The following is a 14,727-nucleotide window of genomic DNA, read 5'->3' on the forward strand; positions in this document are numbered from 1 at the left end:
GGCATTGCAAATTGTGGAGACTGTCTTTGACACTGTGTCACAATTGGCATGGAAGCTGTGAATGGTGAATGATATACTGAAGGCCGAAGTTTTAAAAGAGTTGGGCTTCCGGTGTTATGTACAAACTGGGATGGGAACAATGATTCATGTGCTGCTGACATTTAATCGGCCAGATGTCGGCTTGGCCGTGAGGCCTCATGTAGTTGGACAGCATGCTGAAGCTCACTCTTCCCAAGAAAGAACGGCTACACCATTGAGGTACCTGAGGGAGTCTGTACACTCAACAGTCCCTCCAACAAGGAGTCAACACTATCAGGAAATTGTTGGGGTGCGGGGAGACCAAGTGGGGGGATTAAATCCCCCCTTTATCACTTCTGTTGGAGTCTGTGTCTGAGTCTGGATGTCATGAATTACTAATGGATATTTTCTCACTGCTGCAGATTCCAAATAAATGAATAACAGTACGTACCTGTCTAAAATGAGCTTTGAGACAGATAATTTCAGCACAGTGGAGGATTTCTGGGACCTCCCTGATGACATCAATGTTACCAGGATCATGAACTATTATGAAAAAGAGTCTGAGGAGCAGGATGGGTAAGAAAACTGATTAATATGAATTCTGTTTGAGATGGAGTGGACAATCTCAATGTCATGCCTTCAGCTGCCTGGACCCCAAGCTCCAGAATTCCCTCCCTAAACCTTTCCCTTTCTCTCTGCCTCTCTTCCTCCTTTATGACGCTCCTTAAACTTATCACTTTGACCAAACTTTTGTCTGATAATGCTCCTCTAAAGCACCTTGGGACATTTTAAAATGTGAAAGGCACTTTATAAATACAAGTTGTTCTTGGTGTCTTCACTCCCAGTTGCTAATGTTGGAGCAATGAGATTTCTCCATTCTCCTTCCCACTTCCCTTTCCTTCCAGTTGTCCCTAAATATTATGCATTTATATAACACAGAGAATCATCTCAAAAAACAGATTAAGTGAATGAATATTAAGCAGAAATCAGGGGAAGAGATAGGGAAAAGTGACTATTAGAAACAAAATTGAAAAACTTGCATTTCTACAGCGTCTTTGATGTCCTAACGCGCTTTCCAGCCAATTAGGTACTTCTAGATGTGTAGTCAGGGTTGTAATGTAGGAAACGCAGCAGCCAATTTGTGCACAGCAAGATCCCACAAACAGCGATGAGATAATGACCAGCTGATCTGTTTTTAGTGATTTTGGTTGAAAGATGAAGCAGGTGCTGGGCTGACTGCTTGCGCTCACACTCACATGTGGAGAGCAAGTCATCGGAGAATCAGTGAAATTAACCACCAAAAGAAAAATAAACTGGAAATTGGGATTTTAATGCTTTTATTGGGAAAATATTATCTGAAATCAAATTGTTACTCAAACTCTCAGCAGACCTGCAGCATAATCCAAGACAACCACTCAATGCAGTCCAATAAAATGAAGGTAAACCACATGATGTAGTTCATTAGAAACCGTGACTGATAGGTGAGACAATCCAACATTACATACAAAAAGTACATGCTATAGTAAAACAGGAAGGAGGACTGAGTGATGGTATAGTCAAACAGAACATAGGTGAACCAGAGCAGATACTTGAACAGCACATACCAGAACCATATGTTATAATCAAATACAATGTACAAGAGCCAAGGGCCAAACTTCCCCAGCCAGTATGAGAACCTGGCCACAGAGTCCGGAATGATGTATGACAGCCACAACAGGTAGTCCTGCAAAACGTACATCTGCCAACTGATGGATTCAGCCAGAATGTAGGACAGATAGAGCGTGCGTTCTTCAGTGATGTACCACAGGCTAATGCCAGTGTCCTTCAAAATGTACAGGAGCCAAGTGACGTGCTGCAGGTTGGCCAGGCACCACCAAGCAGAATTGACCGGTAAGATGCAAGACACCCACTTTGCATGGCCCAGTAAGATCTGCGACAGACTGATGGCCAGGTCCAGCATGATGTATGACACATATAAGGTGTGATTCAGAAAGGTGTAGCTGAGTAGTAGGAAATAATCTTTGAAGACATACACCTGCCACTCATTGTAATCCGACCAAAGGTACGCCAGCCACAGATTGCTCCTGGATTTAATATATGTTGACCACATGGAGAAGCTGGACAGAACATGGGAGAGCCACCTGAAGTAGTCATAGGCCACATATAGGAACCAATTGCTTTGGTCTGAAAAGCTGTATAGAAACCAAAGGTTGGTGTCCAGAATGATATATGACAACCACAGAGTAACCCTCCATGTGGTGTGCAACAGCCACATACACACAATATTGTCCAAGAAATTGAATACGACCCAAGCCACAGGGTTTAACAGGCAGTTGGAGATCCATATGCTATAGTCAAACATCATGCAAGTAAGCCAGATGGTATATTCCAGTAGAAAGTATGACAAGCAGATGGTACAACCCAGGAGGAAATCTGGCAGTGACATCACAGTCCAAGCAATCCCTACGAGATGCTAAGTTACAAAATGAACCCTCATCTCTCTGAGCGGATGAGTGACAATGCTGGAAGCAGCAACAGCTCAGAAGAGCTCAGGACAACCACTATTAAGTGCGATAGCACACCAAACATTGTGTGGGATTATTCAGCAGTAAATCTCCCTCCTTCAGTTCTTCCTAGAACCACGCAGCAACAACCATGACTTGCGAGATCTCTATGCACTGTCACTCACCCCTCCCTCCCATTGTTGTGAAGCTCTTCCCGCTTATGTCATTGACAACCTCTGAGTCAACAATTGGACAGGTAGCAGCCAATCGCATGAGCTGAAAGGGGGAATGTGTGAACAGAGGCACTGAAATAGAGGAAGAACTGCCATTCAGTCCCATGGAGCTATCACCAATTGTGTTCTTCTTGCTTGTGACTGGCTTGGGCAAAAGAATTTGCTGTCCCATATAACACTGACATTGCAACATCTAGCAGTTCACTTCACCTTGCATCACTTCCCGTCAGAAAGTCCCTCTCTTTCAGAAAATCTTTAGTGATCTCCCACTTTCCAAACCTTTCCACTCACCCTCCCAACCCCAGCTAAATTGAAAGCCCAGCGTTATGTTCACATGCGGAGGGGAACGAATGGCTCCCCTATTCTACCACTCCAGATCTGACCCGAATTAGTTTTTTTTTTGTGAAATTAGACATGATGTGCTTTGTCAATGCTGTAGGAGCCTCACTCTTTGCACTTGCAGTTTGTAATGAATTAGTCAGACAGGTTTTCTGAGGTTAAACAAATAACAAGATAAGTTTATTGAAACTATTTCCTGAAGTTAAACAAACTAGATAAATCACAACCACTATTCATACATCACAAACACTCCCGTGAGCCCACACACACACACACACACACACACACATACACACACATCAGTACATCTGGCAGAATAAGAGGATTTTTTTACAGTTCATTAAGAAGGTAAAACAAAGGAGCATACGGTTAGCTGTCCTTTGGCTGGTCTCGATGCGGTGATCCCACATTGTGGTCGTTTTGTTCAGTTGTCTTCCTGGATGGTGTTGGAGGGAGCAGGTTTCCCCATTTTATTTTCAAGAAATCTCTGTTTGCAGTAGATTTCTATTCTCATATGGTTCCTTTGCCAATCTGGGCAAAATAATTTTGGGAGAGAAAGAAGACAAACAGATTTTGCAGCCTGTTTTCAGCACAGCATCCTGAACTCTGATCTCTCTCCTGCTAAGTAACACAGTCTCTTAAAGTACCCTGCTGGCTGTATATTCCAGAGGAATTCGATTAGTCCATGTCTGCTGCAGTCATTATTTTTTGAACACGTAATTGCATTTTGACATTTCATATCAGAAACTTTTGAAAAGTTTCAGGATAATGTAAAGCCAACAGGAGATGGGGTCTGCTAGACTCCCCAAGGGGGTAGAGTATCTGTTCAGTTTCATCCCTCTTGATGGAATGCAAGCTTGTATATTGTAGCCGTCTGCCAGATCTTCATTGTCTTAAGAGGATTTCAATTTACTTTCAAAATCCAGCCAGAAAAAGAAAAAATAGAAATGGTATCCTTAAAATCAACCACATCCTTATAACAACAGTGATGGCAAATTATTTTTGCTCCCTTATACATGACATGGCAAAGGAAAGAGATGAACTCAAGTCTACAGCAAAAAAAAGGGTCATTCTGTCAAACTGCTTTGTGCCCCAGGCAAGTCTCCTCTTCATTTCACTCTGTCATCATATCCTTCTATCCCTTTCTCCCTCATGTGTTTATCCAGCTTCCCCTTAAATGCATCGTCTGCCCCTCGGAAGTAAAAATTTGTCAAACACTTTTGAGTTGAGAAACTACTGATTTCAAGACTTTCTAAAGAATTAAGTTGTTGCTGCTCCTGAGGACATCTGATTGTTACAGCCCAGGAGTTACTGCGCAGATGTGACAATTCCAATTGAGATTAGCAATTCCCTTAGACACAAGTATTTTATAAATCCCTGAAAATCCCAGGTAAGTATCAGGAACACTTTACACTCTATATCTACATCTACATCTACACAAACAACAGTGACAGTTTACAAGATCCTTCAATCTATGTGTTTATCTCAGTAATCTCAGGCAGTGCAGCACTTCCTCACTGCTGACCCTCCGACAATACAGCATTCCCTCAGTACTGACCCTCTGACAGTGCAGCAGTCCCTCAGTACTGACCCTCCGACAGTGCAGCACTCCCTTAGTGCTGACTATCTGATAGTGCAGCACTCCCTTGGCACTGACCCTCTGACAGTGCACCACTCCCTTAGTACTGACCCTCTGACAGTGCAGCACTTCCTCTGTACTGACCATCCGACAGTGAAGCATTTCCTCTGTACTGACCCTCTGACAGTGCAGCACTTCCTCTGTACTGACACTCCAACAGTGCAGCACTCCCTCAGTACTGACCCTCTGAAATTTTGCACTCCCTCAGTACTGCACAGGAAGCGTTAGCCTGGATTATGTGCTCAAGTCTCTAGAGTAAAACTCAAACCCACGACTTGTGACTAGGAGGCGAGTGCTAGCCACTGGTCCATGGCTGTCAGAGAGTGTGATTGGACTCAATGTCTGAGTTTTACCAGTGTGGGATGGCACTTTGATGAGGTAACGTTAAGCCTTCCAGCTTTGGTGGACTGTTCTCCAGCAAGGAGTACAGCTTCAGGTAAACAAGGGAGAGATATTTGGCTGAGAGGAATTGTTTTTGTAAGGAAATCCCTTTTCTATTTGGAATTTGCAAATACAAATTCCAAGGCTTTTGTAACCCAGTCATCAAGAATATATTTTGGTGAATGCCCTTATACTTACATGTGTAAATATGAAATCCTGGTGAGAACTTCCATTGGCATTCGGCTGAATAAGGACACTTTCTTCAGTCTCCCTTGCACTATGATAGTGACAACATAGCAGCTTGATTATTGCATCACAATTGTAGAATTATAGAAACTACTGTACTGTTCTGTTGCTGGGTGACAAGGCCTACACTCCTGGGCTACAGCCTGTACCAGGCTTCAATTCCTGGTTTACATTACAGGCCTCAATCCCCATACTTACACTGGAGTCCAGACTCAAAACCAGGCCAGCATCTTTAGGCCTTCATTCCAGGCCTAAACTCTAGTCAATGATTAACTGCTTTCACACATCCTTTATATCAGAGACAGATGCAGAGTGTTACACCAGATTCCTCTTCTAGAAGCACTGACTCTTCTGGACTGGTTCCTTGTGTGTTGGTAGGTCTGCAATACCCCAGAATGCCTGTTTTTCATTTTGTCACCTGAACTTTGGATGTCTTCAGCCCAAAGACTGGGGGGACATCACATGTGCATGCTACAATGAACCCCACCCATCCCAACCCACCATCCATACCATCCATAATTGTGTCCACTTCCCAACTGAATTCATTAGATATTGATTAGGAGTGTGGGATTCTCTGTCCCTAGCCTGTGGAATATTGATTAGGAGTGTAGGATTCTCTGTCCCTGGCCTGTGGGATATTGATTAGGAGTGTGGGATTCTCTATCCCTAGCCTGTGGGATATTGATTAGGAGTGTGGGATTCTCTGTCCCTAGCCCTTGGGATATTGATTAGGAGTGTGGGATTCTCTGTCCCTAGCCCTTGGGATATTGATTAGGAGTGTGGGATTCTCTGTCCCTAGCCCGTGGGATATTGATTAGGAGTGTGGGATTCTCTGTCCCTAGCCTGTGGGATATTGATTAGGAGTATGGGATTCTCTGTCCCTAGCCTGTGGGATATTGATTAGGAGTGTGGGATTCTCTGTCCCTAGCCTGTGGAATATTGATTAGGGGTGTGGGATTCTCTGTCCCTAGCCTGTGGGATATTGATTAGGAGTGTGGGATTCTCTGTCCCTAGCCTGTGGGATATTGATTAGGAGTGTGGGATTCTCTGTCCCTAGCCCGTGGGATATTGATTAGGAGTGTGGGATTCTCTGTCCCTAGCCCGTGGGATATTGATTAGGAGTGTGGGATTCTCTGTCCCTAGCCCTTGGGATATTGATTAGGAGTGTGGGATTCTCTGTCCCTAGCCTGTGGAATATTGATTAGGAGTGTGGGATTCTCTGTCACTGGCCTGTGGGATATTGATTAGGAGTGTGGGATTCTCTGTCCCTAGCCTGTGGGATATTGATTAGGAGTGTGGGATTCTCTGCCCCTAGCCTGTGGGATATTGATTAGGAGTGTGGGATTCTCTGTCACTGGCCTGTGGGATATTGATTAGGAGTGTGGGATTCTCTGTCCCTAGCCTGTGGGATATTGATTAGGAGTGTGGGATTCTCTGCCCCTAGCCTGTGGGATATTGATTAGGAGTGTGGGATTCTCTGTCCCTAGCCTGTGGGATATTGATTAGGAGTGTGGGATTCTCTGTCCCTAGCCTGTGGGATATTGATTAGGAGTGTGGGATTCTCTGCCCCTAGCCTGTGGGATATTGATTAGGAGTGTGGGATTCTCTGTCACTGGCCTGTGGGATATTGATTAGGAGTGTGGGATTCTCTGTCCCTAGCCTGTGGGATATTGATTAGGAGTGTGGGATTCTCTGCCCCTAGCCTGTGGGATATTGATTAGGAGTGTGGGATTCTCTGTCCCTAGCCCTTGGGATATTGATTAGGAGTGTGGGATTCTCTGTCCCTAGCCTGTGGGATATTGATTAGGAGTGTGGGATTCTCTGTCCCTAGCCCTTGGGATATTGATTAGGAGTGTGGGATTCTCTGTCCCTAGCCTGTGGGATATTGATTAGGAGTGTGGGATTCTCTGTCCCTAGCCTGTGGGATATTGATTAGGAGTGTGGGATTCTCTGTCCCTAGCCTGTGGGATATTGATTAGGATTGTGGGATTCTCTGTCCCTAGCCTGTGGAATATTGATTAGGAGTGTGGGATTCTCTGTCCCTAGCCTGTGGGATATTGATTAGGAGTGTGGGATTCTCTGTCCCTAGCCTGTGGGATATTGATTAGGAGTGTGGGATTCTCTGTCCCTAGCCTGTGGGATATTGATTAGGAGTGTGGGATTCTCTGTCCCTAGCCTGTGGGATATTGATTAGGGGTATGGGAATTGCTGGAAGTCTAGCCCAGGAGTAACTGAGTTGAACTGAAATGCCCATACGCACCATCTCTGCAGAGTTTATCAAACTTGACACCAGGTGGGGCTTGAATCTGGAATACTAATTCACCTCTGTTGTCTTTCTTTAATCTGAATTAAACAGCCCAGCTGACCACCCTGAACAGATTGATAAGCCTCTGACTGACAACAGCATTAATGAACATTTTACACCCTGGATGGATGCCAATCCTATAATCAGGTATTAGCCTTTTCCCCAATTCCCTTCCTCATTTCTCTCTCTCTCCTCTCCTGAAACTCTGCTGTCCTTATCCTGCCTTGTTCTCTGACCATCCTGCTCTTGCTGAGCTCTCCTGTTCACTCCCAGTGCCCTGGCATTTAAAGATTAATATTCACACCCTTGTGTTCAAAATCTCCATGGCCTTGCTCCTCCCTATTTCTGTAACCTCTTCTAATCCTACAAACCCCCACTCCCACCCACCCCACAAAACTCTCTACACTCCTCCAACTCTGGCCTCTTGTGCGTAGACCCCTTCTTTCACCCTGCCCTTGCTATCTGTACCTTCAGCTGTCTAAAACCCAAGTTCGAGAATACGCTCCCTATCCATCTCAAAAGAACAGAAGAAATAGGAGCAGCAATAGACCATTCGGCTCATCGAGCCTGCTCCGCCATTCAACATGATCATGGCTGTTCTTGGGCTTCAACTCCATTTTCCCACCCGCTCCCCATATCCCTTAATTCCCTGAGAGACCAAAATTCTGCCTATCCCAGCCTTAAATATATTCAACAATGGAGCGTCCACAGTCCTCTGGGGTTGGGAATTCCAAAGAATCACCATCCTTTGAATGAAGAAATTTCTCCTCATCTCAGTCCTAAATGATTGTTCCCCTATCTTGAGACCTTGCCCCAGTGTTCTAGATTCTCCGAGCAGCGGAAACAATCTGTCAGCGTCCACCCTATCAAACCCCTTCAGAATTTTGTATGTTTCAATCTCCATCCTCCCCTCTCAATTTAGACCCTTCTTAACAAAAACCCTTTCAAACACATGCCTTTTATCACATGTTTCCAATCATTTCTTCTTTGGGTCTGTCTGTTTCATCATGTGAAGCATTTTGGGATGTTTTATTCTGTGAAGGATGTATCATTGATGAAGTGTATAACATATCTTTGTTGGGCCTCGTTTGAATTTACAGGTCAGAAGACTACGTTGAAGGGATTGAATCAATGACAGAGGAAAGCCTTTATGAGTGTTTCCCATTTCAAATGGATAAAAATAACACTATCAGGTACTTGCTTTACTCCATGGATGTATGTGCTCTCTAACTGAATGCTGAGTATTTATTACTGAGACACATTGCTGAAGCACTGGAGCACCAGTAAGATTAACAAGAGTGGCAGAAATAATGAGATAAATTATGAAGTAATGACACCAAACCTGGATTTTTGTAGCCATTGTTGTAATGTCAGGAAACACAGCTACCAATTTGAACTCAGTAACAACCCACAAACAGCAATATCAAAATGATCAGATAATCTGTTTTTGAGATGTTGGTTGAGAGATAAATATTGCTCAAGACAACACCCCTGCTCTTCTTTGAAATAACGCCATAAGATTCTTTACATTCATCCGAGCAGGCAAATGGGCCCTCGGGTTAACGTCTGATCCACAAGACAGCTCCTCTGACAGTGATGCACTCCCTCAGTACTGTACTGGAGTGTCAACTCTGACTTTTGTGTTCAAACCTTGGAGTGGGATTTGAGGCTGGAACATTGTGATGCAGAGGCAAGAGTGCAACCAACTGGGCCCCAGTCACCACCCACAACTAACACCAAGAGGAGCAAAAGTGGGCCATTCGTCCCCTAAAACCTGCACCATCACTGAAAAAGATCACAGCCTGTTCCTGTGCTGTAGGTTCTGTTTAACTATGTAAGGGCAATCACTGTGAGAGGAGATATATTTTGCCATTCACAGGGCTGCTTTCTCTACCCATCTGATAATATATACAATTATCCCCAATCATGCAGTCTCAAAATGATGCAGCAAATCATAAACACTGTAAGGTAACATTAAATAATTGCCTGATCAATCTGATTTGTCATTGGGTTATATAATGTTCTATTCATCTGTGAAATGGTATCAGGATAATTTAATATTCAGATTATTTATTCTATACAACAGCTGTGAGCATTTTAAAAGCGAAGATATTATTGATGGATGCTTCAACCTTCAGATGGATTTGAGTAAAATTAACAGGTATGTGCTTTGATTTATTATATAGTTTAATCAGGTGTAAAATGCAAACTATTCAGAAATGCTTCCTGACCAGCCAAGTCCTTTCAGTTCCAGCACACACACTGTTAAACAGAGACTCTGATTATCAGTAATGTACAAAGAGGATTGGGGCCTTCCATTCAAAAACCAGTTGAAGGTGAACTGCTATTGAGCTTTTGTAAAACAGGAAAGCAATATAACAACTTGTGAATAACATCAGTGTGTCCATCTGTCCGATTATAATCCTTCAATTAGTCTCTCTATCCCTAATCGCACAATGTATCTATCCCTCAATGTCCCTATCTCTCACTCTCCAATCGCTCGGTGTATTTTTCACTAGACTACCCAGATAAGGATTCTGTTGTGTTGTTTTACTGTGAAAGGTATGTGTTGTTGGATAGTGTGACACATGTTGTTCATTGTCAATAAACAACGGGGTAGGTCTCCCCAGAGTTTTGTAAAACAAAAGGAATCTCTGCATACCATCGAACAGATCTGTGGTGACCTGCTCTTGTTACATTCCATTTCACAGCTCGCATAAATCCTGTGAAGAAATGAAATTGGTGAAAGATAATTGTGCTGTACTCACCTGCCAAGTTAATACAACTAAAACAGTCAGGTACTTGCATCATTTCACACCTGTATCCATATGATGGTAGTTATATGTTTCGGTACACATGGATCCTGTTTCTTAGGTTCTACATTACGGGACATTGGATTCATTGGGATCATGTTATCGGCCAGTGTATGTTGGGTTCTGTTTTGCTTCCTCGGATTCCTTTTGGATTCCTTTGATCCAAAGTCGATGGCTGCATGCTTCCCCAGCTTGAACTCCATTAGCCATTGTTCTTCCCACTCACTGATTCGATCACTGCTGGTGGCACCAGAAGATTCCGCCCACTGATTCAGCCACTGTCCCTTTGCATCACCTGCCCAATTTAGCATCATCATTGCTGAACGAGCAGCATTTCTGCTTAAAGCTCACTCCCAAAGATGAAAGAGCATCAGCCTGATTCTGTATTCTTTCACCTTGGACTGAGGGTCTCACTCTAACATTTCAGAGGGCAGTTAAGAGTCAGCCACAATGCTGTGGGTCTGGAGTCACATGTAGGCCATTCCAGGTAAGGACGGCAGATTCCCTTCCCTATAGGACATGAGTGAACCAGATGGGTTTTTACAACAATTGATGATAGTTGACATGGTCACCGTTACTGAGACTAGCTTTATATTCCAGATTTATTAATTGAATCTAAATTCCACCAGCTGTCGTGATGGGATTTGAACCCAGGGCATTAGCCTGGGTCTCTGGATTACTAGTCCAGTGTCATTACCACTAACTGCCATCTCCCCAAGTCTGATCTTTAATCCATGTGTCAGTCTGTGGAAAAATATTGAAACTCTGATTTGTTATCTTGTGGCCCCGTTGGTCAGACGGAGCAGTGGTGAAGATAGGTCTCTGATCCAGGAAGACGACACAACAGACAGACCCAGGTGAGAACCTCCCTCCTTCCTCTGGAATTGTCGGCAGAGTTGTTAGTGAAGGAAAGCTTTGCAGGCAGCGAAGGTAAACATCTTGGGTTATAATATTTTTTAGGAGGGCCAGAATAGAATGAAAGAAACAACTTGCATTTATATAGCACCTTTCATGACCTCAGTACATCCCAAAGAGTTTCACAGCCAAATGAGCACTCTTGCAGAATATTGTAACAGAGAGAAACTTGGGCATCAATTTACACATAGCAAGATCCCACGAAGAGCAAAGAGTTAAAAGATCAGATTGGATAAACATTGGCCAGGACACTAAAAAGAACTCCCCTGTTTTTCTTAAAATAGCAGCTGTCCTGAGAGTACTGGACAGGGCTTTGGTTTAACATGGCATCTGGTGGCCAGCACCTCCAACAATGCAGCAGGCCCTCAGTACTGGCACCAAGTGTACCAGCCTGGGTTATGTGTTCAAATCTCTGAAGGGGAACTACTGTTTCTTCTCAGTTCTTTGTTTAGGGAAAATCCTTTGCCCTTGTGAAATCAGGAGCTCAGTGTGGGGCAATGTTATGTGGGTCACCCTGGCAAGGTCACATTCAATGTCTACCCCTCTGTACCCTCATTGTATTGAGAATTTGGTTGCCAACTCTGCTTTGACATAGTCCTGGAGGCCCTTAATTGAGAATCCACCATGCAGTGAGGGACTGGAGTCACACGTAGCTAGGCCAGGCAGGAATCCCTTGCCTGAAGGATTTTAGGAAAGGGGGGGGTGGGGGGGGGGTGGGGTAGGTGGTAGTGGGAGGGAAGTGCGGAAGCAGTTAGGAAACAGCAAAAGTGTTAAGAAATTGATGGCAAACTGAACTTGTCCTCTTCTGTCAAGTTATCAACACGACTACAAAAAGTACAGGATTCAGCTCTTCGATGCCATATTTGAAGGAGATCTGTACACCATAGATGTTCTACTTCAAAAGATCGAGGAATCTAATGGTTGTCTCTCTCACCAAAAGTTAAAAGGTAAAGATAGTGAGAGAGAGAGAGGTTGTATTTATAAAACAGCCACAATCCTATCTCTCAGAAACTTCTGAAAGGCTCCACGTTTGATGATTTTTATTTGAGGTGTGGTGACTCGCTATTCAATCACACACACCAGTCAGTGAACAAGGTGCAAGAAAACGAGGGCTTTAGATTAATGTGTCACCCAGAGGGTGACACCTCCAACATTAGCACTCCCGAGGAGATTCGGGCTTATGGCATTTGAGTCATTTGAGACATGTCATGTGGCGAGTGAAGCGTGCTTGTGGCAGCGAGATTAGGTGAGAATAAACTCAAAGAGTTAACTCCATCATGTTGGCTGCTGTGGGTGGGGGATTTCAAGAATGGAAAAAGAGATCTTTACATTTTTATTGCACCTTTCATGAGAAACGTCCCAAAGTGCTTTACAGTCAATGATGGGCTTTTTTGAAGCGTGGTCACTGTTGTAACGTAGGAAATGTGGCAGCCAATTTGTGCACAGCAATTCATCAATGTTTTATTAATATTGCTTGAGGGTTAAATATTGCCCAGGGTATGAGGGGAGAGCCCCTCCCACTGCTCTTTGTCAAAACAGTGGCTGTGGGATCTTTTGTGACCACCTGGAGGGCAGACAGGTCCTCAGTTTAACATCTAATCTTTAGCGTCCTGCACTAAGAATAGCTCGATAGCACCAACCCTGACAGCTGGCCAGGCTCTGAGGTTTGTCGTTGCCAGTCTGATCCTTTCTGTTCGGTATGGAGGAGTAGATACAAAATCAGAAACATGGCACCATTAATTATAAGAATATTACAGGTAACAAAGGTTACAAATCATTGGTTCGGCCTCAGTTGGAGTATAGAGGCCGATTCTGGGCATCACACTTTAGGAAGGATGTCAAGGCCTTAGAGAGGGTGCAGAGGAGATTCACTGAAATGGTACTGGGCATGAGGAATTTCAATTATGTGGAGAGTCTGGAGGAGCTGGGATTGTTCTCCTTACAGCAAAGAAGGTTAAGGGGAGGTTTAATCGAGGTGTTCAAAATCATGAAGGGTTTTGATAGAGTAAATAAGGAGAAGCTGTTTCCAGTGGCAGGGGTTCAGCAACCAGGGGGGACACAGATTGAAGAGAACTGGCAAAAGACTAAGAGGGGAAATCAAGAAAACAAAATTCACATGGAGAATTGTAAAGGTTTGGACCTGATTTCTGCCTGAGACAATGGAGGAATCAGGCTCAATAAGAACCTTTAAAAGACCAATGTAGTTGAAAAGGACTGATTTACAGGGCTCTGGGGAAAAAGCTGGGTGCTGGGACTAATTGGATAGCTCTTTGAAAGAGCTGGCACAGGCACAATGGGCTGAATGCCTCCTTCTGTGATGTAAGATTCTATATTTCTGACATTACAGAATATCTAATTGAAGAGAAAATAATTAAAAGCAGTCGACAGAGATACCAGAAAGGAAGATTGTTATCAACCCTGACAGAGTTCTTCGAGGAGGTGGTGGATGGAACAAGAACAGCAGATGTGGTGTCTTCAGAAAGCGTTTGTCCATTGGAGAGGATTATGGGGGAAGGGATTAGGAGGATAGTCAATATCCTTACAGAAATGAAATCCACATATTGTGAGGTTGTTGGGGTTACATCCTTAATGCCTTTTATTAGATTGAGTGAACAGATCAAAAATCTTTTGGGAAATGAATGACTTCATAACAAAACTTTATAAGTTTGGAAATGCAACATGAAATTAGTGAGGTAATTATCACCTGAGATGAACTTTATAGGATTGGGTGGTTCCTGTCATGTCGAGGTTTGCAGGGAGGGAAATGTTGGACTATCAGTGCAGCTTTCAACCATTCTGCCAACTTAGAAAATTTGAGGAAAAACAATTGAATCCAGGTGACTGAATTTGCAAAAACTACTGGAAGAAGGTGGGTTGGTATTTGGGAAGGATAATAGAAAATGAATTCAAAGGGCTCCTCCCTCAAAGTCCACTTATGATCTGGCCAGGTGTACATGTGACCGAGTGTTTGCTGTTGGGAAATAGAGCAGGACAGTAGCAGAACGTTCCCTCAAGGATTGGAGTCAAGTGGATGACAGTTGGACAGGGTGTGTGGATCTTCCCTCACTCTGTGCTTTCTCATGCAACTCACACACAGATTCAAACACCGGTCAAACTTGTCTTATGAAAGCCTTGCTGAAAATAACAAACAAAACAGAGGAACAAGCCCAAGACATTAAGCTGGTGGAAATTGTCAAGAAGCTAATCTCCTTTTCGAAGAAGACAGGAGACCTAAAAGCCTTTATTAACGCAGCTTACACTGACAAGATTTACAGAGGTAGGAAACTGCTGACCAATTCCTTTCTCATCGCTTTCTGTGGGAAAAAAGGAGACA

At 43.7% G+C, this 14,727-nt stretch overlaps 1 protein-coding gene across 1 annotated transcript in view; it reads left to right on the forward strand.

Annotated features, from left to right (window-relative positions):
- Positions 1–517: 517 nt before the first annotated feature.
- LOC121283184 (transient receptor potential cation channel subfamily V member 3-like) overlaps positions 518–14,727 on the forward strand; it is a 40,713-nt gene continuing 26,503 nt past the window's right edge. The window contains exons 1-8 of the mRNA XM_041197412.1: positions 518–594; positions 7,717–7,812; positions 8,766–8,858; positions 9,752–9,826; positions 10,377–10,463; positions 11,276–11,335; positions 12,207–12,340; positions 14,491–14,670. Of these exons, the coding sequence (XP_041053346.1) occupies positions 557–594; positions 7,717–7,812; positions 8,766–8,858; positions 9,752–9,826; positions 10,377–10,463; positions 11,276–11,335; positions 12,207–12,340; positions 14,491–14,670 (763 nt within the window). The 5' untranslated portion in view covers positions 518–556. The remainder of the gene's footprint in view (positions 595–7,716; positions 7,813–8,765; positions 8,859–9,751; positions 9,827–10,376; positions 10,464–11,275; positions 11,336–12,206; positions 12,341–14,490; positions 14,671–14,727) is intronic.

Source organism: Carcharodon carcharias, chromosome 10, assembly GCF_017639515.1.
Source record: "Carcharodon carcharias isolate sCarCar2 chromosome 10, sCarCar2.pri, whole genome shotgun sequence".
Taxonomy (NCBI): domain Eukaryota; kingdom Metazoa; phylum Chordata; class Chondrichthyes; order Lamniformes; family Lamnidae; genus Carcharodon; species Carcharodon carcharias.